The 15,664-nt window shown below is 37.1% G+C and overlaps 2 protein-coding genes across 4 annotated transcripts in view; one reads left to right on the top strand and one right to left on the bottom strand.

Annotated features, from left to right (window-relative positions):
• LOC145987817 (isoleucine--tRNA ligase, mitochondrial-like) overlaps positions 1–4,841 on the bottom strand; it is a 54,516-nt gene extending 49,675 nt beyond the window's left edge. The window contains exon 1 of one of the 2 annotated variants that reach the window (XM_083122539.1): positions 4,354–4,841. In XM_083122539.1, coding sequence (XP_082978665.1) covers positions 4,354–4,557 — 204 coding nt within the window. In that variant the 5' untranslated portion in view covers positions 4,558–4,841. The other variant, XM_083122540.1, reaches the window with a different exon arrangement.
• Positions 4,842–5,151: 310 nt separating this feature from the next.
• On the top strand, positions 5,152–15,647 carry LOC145988368 (DNA repair protein XRCC3-like). 2 transcript variants are annotated; one of them, XM_083123248.1, is made up of 6 exons: positions 5,182–5,249; positions 8,271–8,408; positions 9,126–9,338; positions 10,514–10,659; positions 12,394–12,606; positions 14,490–15,647. In XM_083123248.1, the coding sequence occupies exons 1-6, from the start codon at positions 5,186–5,188 to the stop codon at positions 14,754–14,756; spliced, it is 1,041 nt and encodes a 346-aa protein (XP_082979374.1). In that variant the 5' UTR covers positions 5,182–5,185; the 3' UTR covers positions 14,757–15,647. The 2 variants fall into 2 exon arrangements, with proteins under 2 accessions (XP_082979375.1, XP_082979374.1); XM_083123249.1 differs by lacking the exon at positions 8,271–8,408 and having other exon boundaries at positions 5,152–5,249.
• The last annotated feature ends 17 nt before the right edge of the window (positions 15,648–15,664 follow it).

Here is a 15,664-nt window from a genome sequence, read left to right as displayed (position 1 = left end):
ATGCAAGGACACGTGGTACAGATGAAATCTGTGATCCTTTAAAATCCTTCTCACTGTTCTTGCGCTGACACCAGAATCATGAGCAACTTGCGTGATACTCATGTGAGGATTGAGATGGAAGGCTGCAAGTACACCAGCAGACCTCTCATCTCGAACAGGCCGAGCAATGCGTGTTTGTGACTGCTAGAAGGCTGAACATTGCCCCTTCTGCGTACACGATCGACAAGGGTGCGAAAAACATGTCTTGAATGATGTTCCCGATCGGGATACCTTGCAGCATACACACGAGCAGCAGCAGAACTATTTCGTTGGCACTCACCCAACACCATGAGCATATCAAATGCTTCTTCGTTCGTGAAAGGCATTATTAGTTCACATTCAAAAATTTGCCACTGTGAATTAAGTACAGGAATGCACCCTACCCGCGAGGAATGCACTGTAGAACATCCTGAGGTACCACACAATGCATTCGACGATGCAACCACTTGTAACAGACAACGGTGAATGAGACCAATATTGGAGGGGCGTATTCGCGTTATCAGTGAAAGCACACTGGAACCGACTGCTATGCAGGAGAGCTCGTCACACCTTGACCCGGGGTACTTTCCGATTGCCTTTGTTGAACCGGGTAGTGGGAACAGCGTACGTGCACTCAAATGGAATTGGACGCACCGGTAATTGGCGTACTTTGTAATTTGTCGACTGGGCCAGCATGCTGTGTTGTGTACTGAAGCCTACCCAACACGTGGGCTTATGCTTATTCCTACTCGTACACAATGGACCTGAAGTTCTACTTACTGCATGTTGTACACTCACAGAGGCATGTACTAATACGAAACAGCAAACCTCTCACCCGGACGTTCAGTACACTGACGTTACATGTGATGGTGGCATGGTCTGACAATGGTAGCGAACCAGTAACCATTTAAAAAGCTTGTCACGAATAAACAGCTGTTCCGCTGGCATTCTTTGTACAGGATCTCATGTACTCTGTGCAGTGTTTGTGTTTTGCTATTTACGTACGTAATTCCTCATTTTGGAACACCAACTTCAGGGGTTGGACTTGTTTTGGTCGCCATTTTGAAACTGGTCAGTGGATTACAAAATCATGTTCGCATCCTTTTCACGTTTTCTGTGATCTTTAAAATGAGGTATTACTCGACCCCCTTGCCATTTTAAATTTTCGAGTTCTTCCCTAACTTTAGACCCCCTTTTTTGGGTCACGCGGTTTCATTCTTTTTTAGTCACGCAGTCATCATGTGGAATATCGTTGGAAAGCTTGTGTCCTGCACTTTCCGAAATTCTTATGGTGCTGCACTTATCTTAATTGATAAGGTCGGTATACTCGATTTGGCTCACCTTCCTTTTTTTGCAAAACCATTTTCTACACGGAAAACGGTAGGTGGTACAGACAAATGTTTCATATGACAATCGTATTTTTTTTCCCGCCTTTCCGAATCTGCATTCCAAACATACCCTTCCCATTTGAAAATCGCACGAACGGGGCATGTGCCCCCACTAAAACCACAAAGGGTGGCTTTCGAGCTGTTGCAAATACTTTCTACGGATTCTTTGTGCCCAACTTAATGGTGCATTTTTTTGTTTCAACTTGATACGATCTCCCGTTCTCGAGAAAAAGGTAGTGTCTGGGTCGCTCTGAAACACCCTGTGCGTGTGTATATGGTACTATTATAGTATGGGGGTGACACCTATAAATCATATATTTCGCACTTTTATACATTGCTAACGTACTATTTTGGAATGCGGAACATTTCCTAAGGTGAAATAATGCATTTCTAACTAAGATAATGTCTATTTTTTACATTTACGAGTTACTGTTACTTGTTATTTCGATTCTGTAACACATATTATGGTGACAGTGTACTGGTTCATCGAGCGTTGTGCGAGTGTTTTGTCGATTTATGCAGTGTTGGAACCTCGTTCGCTGAAAAATACCTACTTTCGTGCCCGGATTTGAAATTATGCTAATACCTCGCAAACCATTGACATTAGTCCCACAAACCATTGACGTTAGCCCCAAACCATTCACGTTAGGCCCAAAAACCATTAACGTTAGCCCCAAAAACTATTTTCCGTAAGGTTAGGTTAAGTTAGGTTAGGCAAGCATAGTTAAAAAAAAAAATTAAATACTCGACACGTCACGTTCTAGTGAAAACACGGCGAGTTTGAAACACTGACTACAGGATTATATCATCTAACACATGGAACATTGTGCTCTCATGCAGAAAGCAAATGGCGGCAGCAGAAACAGCATGTCGGACAGAGATTTTCGCAGAAAACAACATGTATTCGCATTAAAATGGATCAAAACTACATTCACGAACTTCCACAACGCTACAGAAAATGATTTCCGTAAGTACTTTCTCCTGTAAATTTGAAGAAATCCGTCACCCCTATACTATAATGTTACCCAAAATTACAACCATGTATGGGAGTTCAAATTTTATTACGACAAATAAAAATGCATAGTGGCCTCTTGGCACAACAACGAAATAAAAATATCAAAACATAAACAATCCATGAACAATTATAACAAAAATCCCACAAATTATGGGCACAGAAAGTCTTTGGACACTTAGTAAAAAAACATTAAAAAGGACCTCTGTGAAACACGATCAATAAACCTGGAATGCCATACATGTACCACTGACCCATTCAACCTCTGGGCTGACAGCTGTCAGTTCGGAAGTCTCAGTATTGGCAGTAGCTCTGCCTCATTGAACACGATAGTGCAACATGGGTCCTGGAAGGAGAGAGTTCACCGTTTGTGAACGTCGGCAAGTTATCCGGCTACACAACCAGTGCAAATCGTTAAGGGAAATATCACGCTTGTCCGGAATTCCTAAATCAACAGTGCACGTGATCATAGATCACTTTGGCGAAAGAAAAACAGTAGAAAATAAGCCGAGGTGTGGACTACCAAGAGTGCTTTCTGCACAAGACGAACGGTTTATTTTGCGAACTATCAAAAAAGGATCCCAAAAACTAGTGCTCCGACGTTAGCTGCAAGCCTTCAAGCCCAAGGTAAGCAAGTTTCCTCCAGTACAGTTCGTAACGTATGCCGACGAAATGCTTGTCATGGACGCGTGGCAAGGAAGAAATTTTGGGTTAGTGCAATAAACAGAAAGAAGAGCATCGAATTTGCCCTACACCACCGCAATTATGATGCAGACTTCTGGAACAAGGTCATTTTTTTCGGACGAAAGCAAATTCAACTTATTTGGGTCGGATGGTAGGCATATGGTATGGCGGCAAAAAAATACAGAGTTGGAGCCGCGAAACTTAATCCCAACTGTCAAACACGGTGGCGGTTCACTCTTAGTATGGGGTTGTATCAGTGCTGCTGGGGTCGGCAAGTTGCATTTCATAGAGGAGACGATGGATCAGTACATGTTTGATTGATTGATTGATTTAGTTTATTTTACTTCACGTTTTGTGCCTCTTGGCTAATTTGCGAAGATGGGGATGAGTGATGAAATGATGAAATTGATGAATGGACATTCACAAACAACCAAGCCCGACCGGGATTCGAACCCGGGACCCTTGGCATCGCAGCGTGATGTGCTAACCACTCGGCCACAGGGTCGGGCGATCAGTATATGTACATTGATAAATTGAAGAATAATTTGAGCGCTAGTGCGGCTCAAATGAACTTGGGTATGATTACTTGTTTCAACAGGACACGATCCTAAGTAACCGCCCTTAATATAAAATTGTGGCTGTTACAACTTCACCCCCCCCCCTCCTCAATCCACAGATCTGAATGCCATAGAAAATGTATGTAGTGTATTATAGAAACAGATAAGAAAAAGAAACATATCCAACAAATCAGACCTAACATTAGTATTGCAGGAAGAATGGAACGCCATTTCACCTCAGATTACTGCAGATCTGGTAAAATCTGTACCAGACAGGCTCCAGGTAGTGATTCGTGCCAAAGGAAATCCAACAAAATATTAAATGCTTGTGTTTTTTGCAGAAAATATGGACAAGAATGGCAAGTGTCCAAAGACTTTTTGTGTTCAAAATATGTGATATTTTCGTTATTATTGTTTATAGATGGTTTATTTTTTTATATTTTGTATTTTCCTGTTGTATCATATAAACAAGTATATGAGGTAGAATGATGTGGTTTTCATTCCACTCTCCTACCTGTACCCACAACCCTGAGCGGATCCCCTTTTTACGTACCATCAATGGTGTCCAAACACTTTTTACACTCACTGTATATAAGTAACTAGTGGTCTAAGAACAAATATTCACGCCTCTACATGTCTTATATCATAATTCAGGGTATAAAGGCGCCAAGACGCGTCAAGGGAAATTACACACCTCCCGGATCTCCTGTTCTTGAAGAATTTTCTTCTTGCCATCCAAGCGTAAAGGAAATTTTGTTCTGGGCAAGAGGATTGATTCCGAGTACTTTTTAGTATTCTTAAGTTTTACGTGGGAACAAAATCTGGAAGTTGCACTACAATAAATCAATCTTTGCTTTGACAATGTTGACATTATAAAATAAAACCCTAAAGTGACCATTTTCTGCAGTATACGAAGAGAAATGTTTATCTCATACAACTAAATGTAGTTCCCGGTTTTTAAAATCCAGCTTCCTGTAAACACAAAAAAAATCACGTATCACACATTTTTCTGTTCTTTCTTCTTTGGTTTTGTATTTAGTCCCATGAAGAACGCAACCATAAATGTAACGGCATATGTATATTATAATATGTGTATGCTACGTGATTTTATTTACATTATATGTGACGGTGTTGAAGTAATTATTTTCTAATAATAAAATATATTGGTTATATTCACGAATGTTTCACGAGTGTTTTTTTTAGCTCGGCATGGGACAATTTGTAAGATAATCATATCAAACCAGTGTTGCCATATGAAGGAAAATTTCTTCCACCTGAGAAATCCAGGTAAATTTCTTTGTGAAAGGGGGAAAATACGGCTCGCATAGTAAATGCACGTTCTATATTTTATTAAGCGCAATATTTCCGTGATTTTTATATTTTCAACGGAAAGAGTAATTATTCTTTTTCAACTAATAATATTTTTTCAGATAAAGAAAATAGAATTTGATAAGAATATATAAATACACAGCATATATATAAGTAGTTAAAATGGAGCTTGTGGTTTCTGGTTATAGCAACACTGGATGAAAATGGCGGGTTTTGTAAGTTGGAAGATTTCCACAAAAGTGAAGGAAAGCCTTGAAAAAGGTACATTGACACTAAATCAAATAACAAGTTCAATTTTATTGCGTGATCACTCGCTATAATATTTGCATGATTTGTTTAATCTTACACATATCCTTCTCCGTATGTCAGGTTGCCATATTACCAGAGGTATCAAATCCAGCCTTGGTTTTTGGTTGTTTTATTTTGCTTCGCTGTTTTTACTCTTCTGTAACTTTTGACAAATCGCGAAGATGAAAACGAATGGTTATAAGATGCAATTGTTGAAAGAATGTTGACAAGCATATATGCATTTCAGCGTGTACTACGTAGAAAGATTGATATTTAGCGTTTTCCAAATCAATTACCCCTTACACATGGCTATTTTTTTTTTTGTAAACTCCAAGACCGTACATTTTTATTTTGCCAGTAATGCAGATGAGGTGGTCACCATCATGCTCTGGCAACTTCTTCATGGGTTCATTACTTAGAAACTGGGTGAGACCCGCAGCAGTTTTATTATGGGTTCATTGTCGGAAAAAAATTCCACCTGACATCATCCACCGAACCCAGGAATTGAACCATGGTTGGATGCTCTTTTTCATTTCTCCTTTTGTCATTCACTGTTGCTGCTGCTGTAAACAACCCATGGTAAGAGTCTAGTTTACGTCCTTTTCCTAAGGAATACGTGTCATATATCGTTGGAAAGGTTATTTTATAAGGAATTCAACAAAGTAAATCCCAAGGCGAGGAAAAGTTTCCTGGGGGAGAAAATCAGAAAAACCGATGTTGTCCGGATATGCGTGATTGAACGTACTGAGGACATTTTACGATGATGAAGCACATATTTAGGGGTGAAATGAGTGCTAATGGAACCTAACCTAACCTCGTAGGCATACCTCGTTCCTGTGAATGGTTAGTGACAGAAAGTGTAAAAAGAAAAACTTACTCTACGGATGCCGGAGCGCCAGCTGTCGGCTAGCACGGTTTTGTCAACGGGTAAGAAGGAGTGTGCAAGAAAGAGTAAACGGGTAACAAGGAGTGGGCAAGAAGGACGTAAACTAGACTCTAGCCCAACCCATAATCCCTGTGGTTAGTATCTTGAGAAAGTCATGGAAGTTTGGGGCTAGTGACCCATAATACTCGAAAATTACCTTGAAAGTTTTTGTTTTCTTTATTTCTTAAATCAATAGATTTTAATGTCCCATGCAATATCAAATTTGTATCAACATGCACAAACTACAATAACCGTGTAGTCTGTGACTCATGGAAATGAAATCTCTCGTATCCCAGAGTATTATCACCATTTTCCCCCATGAGAATCAAAAAGATGCAGATGGTAACAGTTTCATAGATCCGAGACACATTAAAATCAGATATTTTGTGTTTCGCATGGTTCGTACTTACCAATTGTGTATTGCAGAACATAGTTCAAGGTGCCATTATGCTTTTTACACGAAAACAAACTCAATTTTTCACATTCTGAGTGTTTTTTTTTTTTATTCATTTCTTTGCTTCTGGAACACACAATATGGCGGGCACATCTTGACTTACGTTGTGGGTATGGGGTGTTTCAACCTTCTGGACCGAAAAATACCTACTATCGTGTTCGTCACCGGTGGAAATTACACATTATGCACAGGTAGCTGACGGATAGCCCCATGAACCATTATGCACGGTAGCTGACCAATAGCCCCACGAACCATTTCTGATAAGGTTAGGTTACGTTAGGCAAGCATAGTAAAAAAAGGGGGGTTTGAAACACTGACAGGGGCTTACGTCATCAAACGTACGCAGCATCCAGTTGTCGTAAGGCAAGCAAATGAAAGCAATGGCAATTTTGCGTCTGTGAGATATTTCTCTTGAAAAATCCATCATTTCCCGGTCAAATATATTCCACGATGAAAGAAAATACCTCGATGAACATTGTAAACCTTGGAGAAACTCATTTCCGTAAGTAGTTTCTTGTGTAAAATTGAAGAAATGTGTCTCCGATCTATGAAACTGCGAGCGATGAAAATACTAACACCATAAAAAAATTAATACTCTGAAGTTAACAAAATCATAAAAATTTACTATGAGCATTAAATCTAAACAAATTTGTAACCAAATAAAACTGACCAAATCTAAAATAAAGACTGTCGAGTGTTGAAAATATGCATTTTCGGCAAAGTGGTGGCAGGTGCAAAATGTGTGGCACACAATTTGCATATTGCAAACACCACTTCTCAAAAACCGGCAACATGAAAAATAAAAAAAATATTTTCTATATTTCAGATGATAAGAAACGTGTATACCAAAAATTAGTGAAATCCACGACATCAAATTCCAAAATTTATTTTTTCTTGGTTGATTTGACATGGAGCTTTTAGTTCACACATGGTATCAGACTGTATCCCATTGAAAAGCTTTTTAAATGGCACAAATATTTTTTAATTTTAATTTTCACGTATTTCTGAGATATTGTAAGTGATGAAAAAAAGTTCAAATGGTAATTCTTGTAACAAAGAAGAAAAGAAAGAGGATTATGCCTAAACATGTACTGACAACAAAATCTGGACATTTCACATTCCAGCCACAGACAGAAGGAAGGCAGGACATTGTTTTTAAAAAAGGCACAGGGCCTCCCGATGGCGCAGTGGTAGCAAAATGTGATTTACAGTGAGAAGCAGTAACCACAAAAGCGGTTAGCAACAAATGAAGAGGGAATTTATATGTTTGTATTTCAGTATACCGTATGCTAATATTAATAAGGGCTATGTAATAAAGGTTAATTTCAGTATCACACGGTTTCTAGTAGATTAAGGAACTGCTGTTGACTAGCTGATGCACAAGAAATGGAATTAGAGGGGAAGGACCAAAAAAACTGTCCATGTCATCGTGCAACAACCATGTGTGCAGAGTAGTGCTAATATAAGAAATTCAGAAAACTTAAGAGGTGATTTCTTTCATGTTTTGAATGTATCTGCAGTATTTGAACTGTGTGGAGTAGCAAGTTTCAGGAGCGAATAGAACCTTGTTCCTTTACAAATAAATAAATTTATTCAAGGTTTTTCTGTTTACCAGCGAACCTGGTGACACGAGAATCAATTCTTTTATCTCCTTCATCAGAACTTCGCAGAACGGCAGGTTTAACAGAACAGGAAATTCAACTTGTCATCCTAGAAGCAGCAAAGAGGGTCTTTACGGAAGGCTATGTTACAGGTTTTAATTTTATTCAGTTTACTTTGGTACTCAAATAAATTCAATATTCAGACAAATATGTAGAATTTACTCAAGCAATAAATTTTAGGAAATGTGAAAGACTATAACTCATGGTCCCAAGCATAATGTGGGCATGCTCTTATATAAAAACAAGCCAGTCTTTTTTAGTCTTGAAAAACAAAACAAAAAAAAATGGCGATTTATTCTTCAGCATTTAGCATCTCCCTTCAGGACTTAATTGAAGGCATAACTTTGCTCACACAGACATGATATTTTAATCTTATCCATTGGAAACTTGCTGTAATTATGAAATAACCAAGAAATTCCAGTTATCCCAAGAAAGCATCTCAATATATTCACCTACACAAAGTTTAAAACAAATTTCAAATTAAAGCAAAAATATAGTAAAATACATATTTTTAATATGGTAGTATATATTATGTATAATTTATGTATGCATTATTGAGGCAAAACAACTACATGTAAATGTTTAGTTTTGTGTATTTCTGCAGACTAAGAAATGTTAATATTAGTTTAATATCTTAGTTTCTTATTTTTATAAAATTATATTAGGTTTACATTATAAACTATCTCATTGGGTGAGAAATTGTGGAACCAAAAAGTTCTTCGTATTTTTTGCATAATGTTATTTCAAAGGAAGGGGAGAAAAGGAGCCTTGAAATTAGTTTTCTGACACTTTAATAATTCGTCATTCAGCACTAGATATTGCATCAGGGAAATCCCTTCAAAGCAAGAAGACGAGGAAGATTCCAACAGGTTGTCCAATCCTAGACAAATTTCTTCACGGAGGCATACCTTATTTTGGTATAACAGAAATTGCAGGTGAGAGCGGCAGTGGAAAGACACAAATAAGTCTTCAGTTGTGCCTTACTGTGCAGCAGGCAGCAGTAAAGGATGGCCAAGAACCAGGTTTGTGGTTTCAATAAAAATAATGTAGTTTTTAATCTGAAGTAGGCTGTGTGTGATCTAAAAAAACAAGCAATTAATTCATCCACCTGCAGGCATGGATTCAGGGGGAGGGTGGTTGCCCTCCCAAACTGCCAGTTTTTTTTTTATTTATTATTATGTCCAACATTCTTGAAGACTCAAATTTTCCGTCTTTTAACACCAAGTTTAACAGCCTCGAGAATATTTTTTAAAGGTTTAATTTAAGTCAACTTTATAATCAAGATTAGGCTAATCAGAACTGAAACTACAGTTTAAATTTAGATTCACAAATCCACCATGACAACAAGAAGGCTAAAGTTTATGTACAAGTAAGATAAAATACTTTTAAATTGATAAGGCACATTTTACTTTGTAATTCAAACATTCATACATTGTCAATTTGTTATTAACAGGAGGAATACAAATTAATGAGAATTCTTATGGGACAACATAATTTGTCTTTTGTCATGAGGTCTATGGCAATGACCTTGCCATTTATCCCACCGAATTTTTGCTACTGAAATTCACACTTGTTTTTTTTAGTAACAGTTTTCAATTTGGAGACAGTTGCCTAGAGAATAAAATTGAGTGAAAATTAGAATCATAATCAAGTTGAGAAGCAATATTTTAGAAGGAAATTATTTACATGGAAATATGGGGCACAGGCATCAGCACTAGCTTTGCTTTGTACAACCATATTATTTAGTTAATTTAAGGTAAAATTTACTGAAAATGATTAAGTTTTTATAACACCATTAAGCCTTGTTTCCACGTTTCTACGTTTAGTTTATGTTTTAAAGTAAAATAAATTTCTGCCTTGGTCAGCATATTGAGTTTTTTCATTAAGTTTTTTTTCTTTTTTCTTCCCCTTTGTGCTGCTGACACTGGTGTTCTTCAGTCATCCTCTGACACCTATTCCATTCCATCCTCTCAACGTTTGGCAATGCTTTATCTCTCCTGATGCCCATCTTTGACAGATATTGATTCCATTCTGTTCTCAGTCTTCTCCTTCTACATTCCGGTCTTGCTTCCAATCTTTGTCTTGATTTTCTTCTCCCATTCTGCTCACATGTCCAAACCAACTCAATGCTCTTTCTATTACATCAACTTCGAATTTGAAGCTGTTCTCTAATTTTTTTGCATTACTTGTATTTTAGGTGTTGTTTATATTGCGACTGAAGATGCATTTCCTTCATCTAGACTTAAGCAACTAATGGAAACATTTCATCGACGTAGAAGTTCATGTAATCAAATAGACCCTGCATTTGGAGACAACATATTTGTAGAGCACATTGCAGATGTGGTATGTAATGATCTTAGGTTTGAATTGTAATTTGTCTAAGTGCTTGACTTTTTATCACACAAGTGCTTTGAAATTTTTTCCAAGTTAGGCAGTTTAACGTGATAACAGGGAACGGATTTATAAGTAGTAAATATGTGCTAAATATGTAAATACATATTTAGTTATTTTCACCAAAATATAGAGTTAAATATGGACTTAAAATTGTAAAAAATTACCTTTTTAATAATATAAGACACTACACGAGCTACATGAAATACAGTCTCGGCATTGTAACTATTACCGTGACAGTCTTGAAGAGAAACCAAAAGCAAATCACGTATCTGTGCCACAAAATCGTTGCTTCTGGTGCAGCTAGTAATGAGGGTGGGGTTAGCACTGTGCTGCTCGACTTGTGACTCTCTTCCAATGTTGCAAAAATAACGTTTGTAACCACCAGGAGCCAATGCTTGAGCCCTCATTATCTATTGTTGACAACAATTGTAAATAAACAGGAATTTCAAGTATTTTCCAATTGCAAAAGCAAACAGTTGGGAGGTGTAAAATTGAAAGAAGCAAGAAAACTTGTAAAAAACACTTGGTCGTAAATTTTCATTTGTTCAACGTCACTTCTGAGTTTGTCAGTTATTCCCAAGAAATTCACCCAACTCTTTTGGTCACACGGGGACATGTAGTTATTGCACAAATATGGTGAATATGTTAAGAAATGTTCTGAAATATGGAAATAATATGTAACAATAACTAAAATATGAACCAAAACCTAATATATGTATGTACAAATATGGAAAATAAAAACGGAATTTTTTGAGTCTACGTCAGTGGTCTTCAACTGGTCACACACTGGGGCCCACATTAAGAATTTCAATTATGCTCGCGGGCCACAAAGCTACACTATGGCATTGAGAACTGTAAGATGCTATCATCTACAATTTACTCAATCCTGTTTTTATGTTAAGTACTTAATTTTTCAAACGGGCCACGGCAAAGGGCTTTGCGTGCCACCTCTGGCCCGCAGGCCTTGGGTTGAAGACCCCTGGTCTACATGCCATGATGTGCAAAGATAATACAAAATATAATGGATTTCAGCTTCACACATAAATATGTATTTACATATAAATCCATTCCCTGGTGATTAGATAATGATAAGATTCTCATCTGTTCACAGAAGCTTGGAAACATTTCCGAAAGAACCCAACAGATAACTAACGAGGACTTTCAACAAATCATACTAACATGAAAATTAAATAGTTTTTCTTGTATGTACGCATTGCTTGCATTGTAGAATTATTTTCCTGTAGTTTACGGTTATTACAAGCATAAGAAAAGAGTTTTTTGTTGCGACATATCAGAACACATGCTCCCTTCATCAGATTTTTTTTTTTTTCCCAAATTGAAAAATTTCTATATACTCATCAGGTACTTAATATCTGTAAGATTTATAAATAATCTGTTGTCAATGTTCTTAGTTTCTATTTTACCAGCGACATCAACTGTTTCCCTTCTTTCATTGTTGTTGTATCTACCCTATCCAAACAATATGCTTTTAGGGTTGCCTCTACATTTCAACATCCATCTTTTTTCAACAGAAAAATGTGGCAAATTTAAAGTCACCTACTGCTATTCTTGTTATTCTTTATGTTATTTATAATTTTGGACAATCTGTAAAGTTGGGCACTACATAAAGCAATATCTATTTGAAACATTCTGGAGCATAACTAGAAAAAAAAATCTCTCTAGGATGGCCTGAAGCATTGTTTGTCTACAAGACTCCAACATCTCCTGATAAGGCGTAAAGTAGATCTCATCGTTATCGATTCAATCGCAGGAGTTTTCCGTGCTGAGTATGAGGCTGGAGATGGGGCAGCTAGAGCAAGGGACATTCAGTTTGTTGGACAACAGCTTCATACCTTGGGACACAAGTTCAATGTCACTGTTGTTTGTCTCAACCAGGTCAGTTATTTAAGATTTTTTCTCTAAGTTACATGGAATTATTATATATTTGTGTACGAAGCGAATTTCAACCATGTATGTGCTGTGAATTTAAATGAACGCCATGTTAGGTTTTGTGCAGAGAAATACAGGGTGAACACAAATGAAGTATACAATTTCAGATGTTTATAGAAATAAAACTACAAGAAAGAATCAATAAATTATATTTCTAAAATACATAACTGTGGACGTTTAATGTGACATGGTCAGTAGAACTCCACGTATGCTACGTTGGTTGCACGGAGAATGTTTATACAATACACTCCTAGAGTTTTCAACTTGTGCAATGTTGTCCATATACAAAGAAACTTCCAGTTACAAACTATTTCCCCATAACATAATTTCCTATATATTGCCATTTTATTTTTATTACACTCCAAAATTGTATACTTCAATTGTGTATCATTCTTCTTCTTCTTCTTCTTCTTATTATTATTATTATTAAAGCACCAACAGTAAATGCTACTAGAAGTACATATTGGCACTGATGTAAAAGCCAAATTACGAACCTTTAAAAATGCCCACCATTTGCATTAAACTCTTGTGGTACTTTATTTAAATAGTGGCGAGTCTGCAGACACTAATGGATCAAGTTTTCATACCTTGTAGCCAATTTTATCCAGGTCTTGCTTATAATTTTTCCAGCTGCAAGGATGGATTGAGATTGACCCAAAAAAATTGGATAATCAAAGGAAGGTATGGGTTGTCTTGGTCACTTTCATGATGTTGATGACATGAAATTTCAACTTTTCATGTATGTATATATATACACAATGGAATGTAGACTTCCGTTTTTCGAGAGACCAAGGTGAAGGGGGGAACGTAAAATGTGGAAATTTTTATAACATTGATGTTCTGGAACCACGAGGATTGATACCAGATACATTATATCTGGATTGAAACTGACAGATTTTGAAAGGCTATAAGTAAATGAGAGAATAAAATGAGCCTATGGTGTCCAATATGACAACAAACAAAGTTTTATTGATAAAGCATTTATACATTTGCAGCTCCACATATTTCATTGGATGCACGGAGAATATCTAGTTGGCAACCAATGTTCTTGTGTGTTCTCCAATATATTGGAGCATGAGAGAAGCAACAGCATTCTGTACGCACACATGAAGTTGTTCTGGGTCATGGGCTTCGGTAACATCTACCCTGTCCTTGACGTAGCCCCAGAAAAAAAAAAATCCTAAGTGTGTAATGTCCAAGAATCGTGGGAGGGGACATGTAATCTGTTCTCTGGGTCTGATCCAACAACAAGAGAACTCTTTTGTCCAGGTAATGCCTCACTTGATGGCTACAGTGTGGATGAGCACAATCCAACTGGAAGAAAACATTTTGTAGCAAATGAGCTAACTGCAAGAATGCAAATTATTAAAGGATATGCAGATATGAATTTCTTGTAATCATTGCCTCCGTGGAGGAAAAAAAAAATGAGTCGGTGGTATTAGTGTTATGCGAGTGTCCTTCCCAGACATGACAAACGTTACACAGCACTTTCACAGTGGAATTCATCTTGGAATAACACCACATGGCTTGCAATCTCTCTTGATCACATGCCATTTTGACTTTTGCAACTACAGTACCGCTGCTATGCACTTAAACTGCATATGACATCTTTGAGAGAAAATCTCAGTTCCTCCTACTCATCCAATGCGTAATATGCATTTATCTCTGTTTAGTGATTTATGGCAGCAATTGAAATGTGTCACCCTCAATGTGGACACCTTGCATAATATGGGAGTAAAATTCTGGAGGATAAATTTGAGGATTCAGTGAACTTTATATTTTCGTGTAAATACCTTCAGATCACAGCTTCAAAATTCTCTCTTCTGCAGGTGAGTGATGTTATAAGTGATGATGGGAAACCAAAAGAAACAACAGTAACTCCAGCATTAGGATTAGCATGGGCAAATATTGTAACAACAAGGTTGCTGCTATCACGTACAGGGATTGTAGTTCCAGCAAATAACTTCTCTGCAACAGGTGGACCTAGCAACGTTCCTGTAAAATCAATGGAAGTGTTGTTTGCTCCTCATCTTCCACCCAGCAAATGTCACTTCGTTATTCTTACGTCTGGCATTGTTGGCCTGGACTCTTTTTAAATTAGTTGGTTCTAAACTTTTTCAGTGTGTATTAGAGTTTATTTGTGTTGTTATGGTATTGTTAGGGGCAATTGAGTTATGTAAGTTGTGAACATGAAAAATACTTCAGCTTGGCATTATAAGTAGATATTACAGCAGCTCAAATTAACTAGTGCAGAACACTTTGAAATGATGAGCACACTGAAGTTGGATAATAGTTACATAACTATTTCATATACAGGGTATCTCATTATTATATACTTCTTTACATCAATCCACTAGTACAAAGCATTACTACTAGAAAACCAATGCACTTAGTTATGTAGCGGTATCAACTCGAATTTACTTTTCTGGAGCCCAGAGCTTCTATTGGATCTGCAAAAATGCCACAAGGAGTAGAATTTTTCTGGAAATCATCTGCTGTTCCCTGCTGTGTATCCATGCATGGTGTGCTTATCCGTTAGTAACTAAACATTGATAATGGGCAAGCACACCATGAATGGATGGATTCCCCTGCTACAGTGGTTAACACTGGGAAACAGCAGATGACATGAGCAAAAAGTTTATCTGTATTTATTTACTACTGCGTCTCATTTCCCAAAATATGAATGTGATGTTTAATTAAATTACAGCTCTCTTAATATTTCCGGATGTAACTCTTCAAATATTTAAAGCAAAAATATAGAGATTGATGTGGTATCATTGCAAAGTAATACTTATATACAGTAACTCCAATTTTACATTTTCCCTGAATTTTAAGTTTTTTCACAAGATATCCCTGTAATATACTTGTATATTCAATTCCTGCATATACCCCACACAAGAATGTTAAATTTTTGCAATAACGAATTTGGAGGGAAGCTACCTTGGGAAGTATACCTTGGGATCAGGAAGCAGTGATGTCTCAAAAGGGGGGGGGGGGGTTGGTC

Source organism: Lepisma saccharinum, chromosome 5, assembly GCF_977018435.1.
Source record: "Lepisma saccharinum chromosome 5, izLepSacc3.1, whole genome shotgun sequence".
Classification (NCBI taxonomy): Eukaryota; Metazoa; Arthropoda; class Insecta; order Zygentoma; family Lepismatidae; genus Lepisma; species Lepisma saccharinum.
This window is presented reverse-complemented; position numbering and strand designations above follow the sequence as displayed.